This window comes from Kogia breviceps, chromosome 5 (assembly GCF_026419965.1).
Source record: "Kogia breviceps isolate mKogBre1 chromosome 5, mKogBre1 haplotype 1, whole genome shotgun sequence".
Lineage (NCBI taxonomy): Eukaryota > Metazoa > Chordata > Mammalia > Artiodactyla > Physeteridae > Kogia > Kogia breviceps.
The window spans coordinates 145,542,182-145,548,181 of NC_081314.1; the positions used below are offsets into that span (position 1 = coordinate 145,542,182).

Consider the following 6,000-nt stretch of genomic DNA (forward strand, 5'->3'; position numbering starts at 1 on the left):
AAAGTGGGACATGAATGCCCACCCGTGAGGAGGTGGAGGATTCAGTGAGAGAATGTTTGCAAAGAGCCTGTGCTAAACAAACACTGGCGTTTCTCTCCCTAGCCGTTTGTCTAAATTATAAGAACAAATGCAGCTTCCAGGTTCCCTGAGGGACTCAGACTGTAGAGATGTGTGGGGATGGATGTGTGTGGAGCGAGTGTAGGGGTGACTTTCAAGGGAGGTAGGTCAAGGCCAGTGCGTATCTACAAGGAGATGGTAAGTGACGAGGGATGGACAGTGATTTTGCCAAGAGAGGATCTTACAGAGCAGGGAGGGCTGCTCACTGCTTGGTGAGAAAGGAGTTCTTCGACTAATGCTTATCTACCTTTCAGGCTCATAGGAGAAAAGACTGGGAATGTTGCAAGAGGAATAAATATTGCCATTGTCAACTGTAAGTTATTAAATGTTTTCTTTAAAACTCCTCTAAAAGCTCTTGATTGGATATTCAGTGGTACCTTGGGTTTCTTTATGATTTTTGCACACGATCTAGTCTAGGTTTATATTTTAATGAATTTTAAGAGTATATATTAACTATTTTTTACAGTGCCTCACTTTAGAGATCTGTGGTTCTACCAAAAAACTGAAATCAAATATAAACTGATTTTTAAAAAAGCAAAGAAGGACCTGCAGAAGTCAGGGCTAAAGCCAGATCAGCAGACCTGGGGGTACAGACACCCTGGAGTTGCTCTGATTCCTGGTCGCCCAGCAGAAGGTGACACCAGTTCCTACCTTTGTCTGATAAAAGGGCCTCAGGGGAAGCACAGCCTACCCTCCTCTTAGGCCTGGAAAAAACAAAAAAAAAACATCTGTCGCTATTGCCATCGGGGCCCCTGACAGTGAGAACTGTAGCAGCTCTAGGGAAAGGCTTTCCCTTGGTGTCTGTCCCTATGAACAAGGTGAGCGCATAGGCCAGTGACAGAGGGCTGCGGGAACCGGAGGAAAACGTGCCTGATCTGCAGGAAAAGCTACAGGGGGCAGCAGGAAGGGCCGAGTGGGGGCCCTGGTGTTTGTGGGAAGAGGCGGGTGCACTGGGAAAGAACGTGGGCGTGAATCTATCTGGAAGCAGGGGGAGGGATGCTGCGGGCAGCCGGTGTGGGCCCTGCCTTCCTGAGCCGAGAAGGCGGTCCTTTCCTTCAGGTGGGACCACGGCAGTCACGCTTCCCGGAAAGAGACAGCGAAGGAACACGCCGTTTTCAGGATGTGCCCTGAGTCCCCGTGTACCTTCTTTTAAAAACTCTCATTTCTCTCATTTCCAGATGTGACTGGGAAAGTATTAGCAGCACAGTATTTTGATATGTACGAAGGAGGTAAGGAAACTCTTTCCCTCTTAAGATTAAAATGAATTATACACATAAATTAGGATAAAAAAAAAAACAACCAAAAACGTCAAACATTCTCACTTTGTCTACCAAAAATTTTGCCGGAAGCACATTTTTTCTAGAACTGTCTTACATAAGTGCTTGTGGTCTCTGAGTTCACGTATTAAAGTTTGAAGGCGTTATCTAGAGAATGTCTTTGCTTTGAGCACACTTGTCCTGGATCTTTTCATTCTGCCCCTTCCTCAGATCATGGGAAAGAGAAAACATCTCTTGCTTTTTTAAACCCAAACATGTAGAATAATGTGATCAGCCTCCGGCCCTGAATGTCATCATAATTCCTGCTGTGTTCTCGGCGCTGGGCGGGGTGCACACATTCCTGGCGCCCAGGGTGTCTGTCCTCCTCCAACTGTCCCTCCCTTCTGGACTCTGGATCTTGACTGCAGTCGTTTTTATTTAACACTGAGAATCACCTAAAACAAATCTTTATAAAGATAATGGAGAGGAGCGATTAGAAGCGCCCGGATGCACTCGGGAACGATGCCCGTTAATCATAGCTACAAATACAAGCCCCAGTGGTAAATAACAGGGTTTGAGCTGAGCCTTTATTTTCTCCCTGTAAGAAATAGACGGGTCTCTAAGCAAGGACTTACCCATCCCGGTGTGGTCTGTATGTCTCCTATTTCTCACTGGTGTCCTGGAGCCACTCGGCTCTGAGAGGGTCGGGTCATGCCCAGGTCTGGTGCTTTCTTAGTACTTGCAAAGAAAAGCCCACCTGTGTCGCCAAAGTCGTTGCCGGCTGGTTTCAGAGCTGATCGCTAGAATCCTTATGATCCGATCGTGCCGCTTGCCTCTCATTGCCCCACGTGGAACCCGCAGGCCGCTTACTACGGAAGCCCTAAAGCATCACTTGCGTGGTCGAGAGACAGTTCTAGAATCAGAGGATTCAGAGCCCAGGGCACAGACGCTGAGAGGAGAAGCACAGCCTCTAGGGCCAGAGTCTCAGCTGACAGAGAAGGTCCTAAGACGGATTTGCACTGACCCAGCAGATAACTCTGGACCGATGACGAGTTTTATTCAGAGCGCCCCCTCCAAGTCCCTGCTCTTCATGGTGACCCACGACGACGGTAGCAGCAGGTGAGTGCACAGCCCTGTCACAGCAGGGGTGAGAGTCAGGGAAGCGGGGGGGGGGGGGGGGGGGGAGGAAGAGCACCAGGCCTGTCAGTGTCCCTCAGTACATCCTTTAGGAGAGGACAAAGCTCCAAGGAGCAGGACGCTTCCTCAAGGAAAAGGAACGGGAAACCATGATGAACAGACTGCATTTCTAGAAAAATGACAAGCTGGTGTAGCACGTAAATCCTAGAAACTAAGGAATATTTCCAGGTAGCAAGACAAAGCCGCCACTGACCATAAATAAAATAGCAAAGCTAGCCCTTGGCCAAAGGGCTAAACCCAGGGCGGGACTTACACACACGCACACACACGCATACATACACAATGCTTTCACTAGGGAGAAAATGACCTGGTCAGCGTCTCTCCAAGTGTGCTGTCCTAAGCAAACGTGTGCGTCTCCGCTGCCTAACTTCCGAGAACCTCAGAGTTGCTTATCGGCATCGTGAATTTCCGAGACGGGGCTACTGAACGTGGCATTTCCCAGATTTGGTTGAATTCAGATCTCATTCTTAAAAGAGCATCTTCCCAGATGGAAGTTCTTTGACATGTGCTTTGAAAGACTCAGATTTAACCCGTTTAGGAAAATCTAAACTTATTTTTTCTTTCCCTTTCTGCCCACCTCCCTTTACTTTGCCCTGAATTGCACCTTTCTACAACGGTAGGATTCTTTAGGTTTTGTTTTTGTTTTTTTTTCTTTTTTGATACTGACTTTTCTGAATATGAAAGGGACAGTTTTTTGTGTTTTTTGTTTTGTTCTGTTTTGTTTTCTGTACACGGGCCTCTCACCGTTGTGGCCTCTCCCGTCGCGGAGCACAGGCTCCGGACGCGCAGGCTCAGCGGCCACGGCTCACGGGCCCAGCCACTCGGCGGCACGTAGGATCTTCCCAGACCGGGGCACGAACCCGCGTCCCCTGCATCGGCCGGCGGACTCTCAACCACTGCGCCACCGGGGAAGCCCGAAAGGGACAGTTTTGACATTTGTTTTCATCTTTCAGCAACTTCTGTCCGCTTTATTTTGTAGTCAGTAAACAGGAGAGCAGCAAGGACCAAAAACTATGTTGGCTGGGGATGAGCTGACTGAACCCCAAGACCCAGGGCTTTTCAGAATTGAGAATTAAAACTCTGTGCCCCAAACTGAGTCTAAAAGAGTCCTGGATGTGGCCTTATGTGTAACGAGGGTTGTGACGCACTCAGCCGGCGTGTGCGTTTCCCTCCTGCTCTGCACCCCAGGAGGGCAGGCGCTGCTTTAGAAACCTGTCCGAGGACAGACTGTATCCTAGCACCACATACCCGAGTCCGCAGGTGAGACCTTCACACGCTTCCCCCTTTGCCACGCAGACTGAAGGAGGACGCTAAGAAGGCCATAGAAGCCCTGGGAAGTAAAGAGATCAGGAACATGCGGTTCAGGTCGAGCTGGGTATTTCTTGGAGCAAAAGGCTTTGAACTTCCTGCAGGAATTCAGAGAGAAAAGGTGAGTGGTTGCTAAGCACCCCTTCCTGAACACCAGTTACCATATGTCCTAGCAATTCCACTAATAGATACATAGCCAAGAGAATGAAAAACATATGTTCACACAAAAACTTGTACAAGAATGTGCTATTATTCATAACGGCAAAAAAGCAGAAACAACCCACATGCCTGATTAATAGATTTTAAAATGTATAACTAAAATACGGTATATCCACGCACTGGAATATTATTACGGCACATACAGAAATGGAGAACTGATACATGCTAGGACATATGGACGAACCTTGAAAACACACTAAGTGAAGAAAACCAGACACAAAAGGACATCTATTGTATGATTCCCTTTATATAAAGTTTCTAGAATAGTCAAAATCCAGAGACCGAAGGTAGATTAGGGGCTGTCTAAAGGCTGTGGAGGGCGGTGAGTAGATTCGAATGGGTATGTGTGCTTTCTTGTTCCCGGGATGAAAATGTTCTAAAATTGAGTGTCATGATGGCTGCATGTCTCTGTGAATACGCGAAAAACCATGGAATTGTACACTTTAAATGGGTGAATTTTATAGGATGTGAATTCTTTCTCAGCAAAGCTGTTATATTCAAAAGAGATATAAAACTAGAATTCCAAAGTTCAGAATGCATATTCTTATTCTTTTTAAGCATTGGTTTAAGATGCTCCATTATCTGTGAAAGAACTGAAGATGGAAAGCCTTCAAGTCCAATCGGTCTGAACAAGGAACAAGTGTTGCTTCCGAGCAAGGAACACTCCGATTACCCTTAAAGAAGCACATAGCCCTTCTCCCCGAGAACTGAAAACCAGACTTGAGAGTTGTGCGGTCCCGGACGGCAGCTACTCGCCAGATTTGCAGATTACATTTAAGTGGATTCAGGTTAAATAGAATTTAAAATTCAGTTCATCGGTCACGCTAGCCACATTTCAAGTATTCAGTAGCCAGATGTGGCCAGCGGCTACTCTTTTGGGCACGTGGATTAAAGGACACTTACACCATTGCAGAAAGTTTTCCACGTGTTGAATCGAGTTGCTGCAAATATCCAGTCACATTGAGAGGAAATCACGTGCCCTGAGTAGGTTGTAACAGATCCCATCCTAGGAAGTGATTCTCTTTTTATGGCTTTGCTCACAGCTGGCGCACTAGCCATTTGTTGATTAGATGATTGGGCAAATTAAATCCTTTTCTTTCCTTCGCACAGGTCAACCACTCGGATAATGAGAAGAACAGGTATTCGGGCTGGCCCGCAGAGATCCAGGTAGAAGGCTGCATACCCAAAGGACCAAGCTAACATTGCCCGGCCTCAATAAATGTGCCTTTTATAGACAGACGCATCCCGAATGGACCACAACTCTTAGCCAACTGTCAATATTTGATGAGTATTTTGGGTTTGTCGTCAACCAGCCGACCAAAATATTTGCCAGTTGTATAAAATCTTGTCGCACAGACTTTTTATGCCGGTGTTTATAGAGTGAAGGTGATGAGCAGGACAGCTGAAATGCATGGGAATTCTTCAAGGGGACGCAGTGACTTCCCCTGGAAGGGAGAGGGCTGGGGGGAAGCGGCCACTGCTTTTCCAGCTGTGGAGCCATTTTACGACTGGATCTATGTTTGATCCCTGTGGTCCAGACAGCTCTGCAGAGAGAAAGCCTTAATTCCCCGATCACCGAGCACACCCTCCTTCCGGACGGTTGAGCTCTTGAACTCGCCCTGCAGGTCCCTGAACTTACTCATTCCACCAACCTGGGTGCGCCGAACTCGGGCACCAGCGGTGCGGCAGCGAGGAGATTCCGCGTCCACCTCCGTGCTGGGGTGTCGCTCCAGTGGCCGGTGGGACCTTGTCTGACGGGGTGGGGGAGAAGGAGCTCTGACACGGGAGCAGGGTCTGCTCTCGGGAGAGCCACTGTATACCCCAGGTTTCCTAGGACACATCATAGATCTACGGACCGAGATACCCAGGGACTTGGGGTTAAGAAACTCAAGTCATTGCCAAG

General features: G+C 47.9%; 1 protein-coding gene across 2 annotated transcripts in view; it reads left to right on the plus strand.

The window, feature by feature from the left end:
- FAM3B (FAM3 metabolism regulating signaling molecule B) overlaps window positions 1–5,297 on the plus strand; it is a 52,403-nt gene extending 47,106 nt beyond the window's left edge. For both annotated transcript variants that reach the window (XM_067035384.1, XM_059064159.2), the window contains exons 4-8: window positions 372–430; window positions 1,296–1,346; window positions 2,405–2,492; window positions 3,867–3,999; window positions 5,208–5,297. In XM_067035384.1, the coding sequence (XP_066891485.1) occupies window positions 372–430; window positions 1,296–1,346; window positions 2,405–2,492; window positions 3,867–3,999; window positions 5,208–5,297 (421 nt within the window). The remainder of the gene's footprint in view (window positions 1–371; window positions 431–1,295; window positions 1,347–2,404; window positions 2,493–3,866; window positions 4,000–5,207) is intronic.
- The last annotated feature ends 703 nt before the right edge of the window (window positions 5,298–6,000 follow it).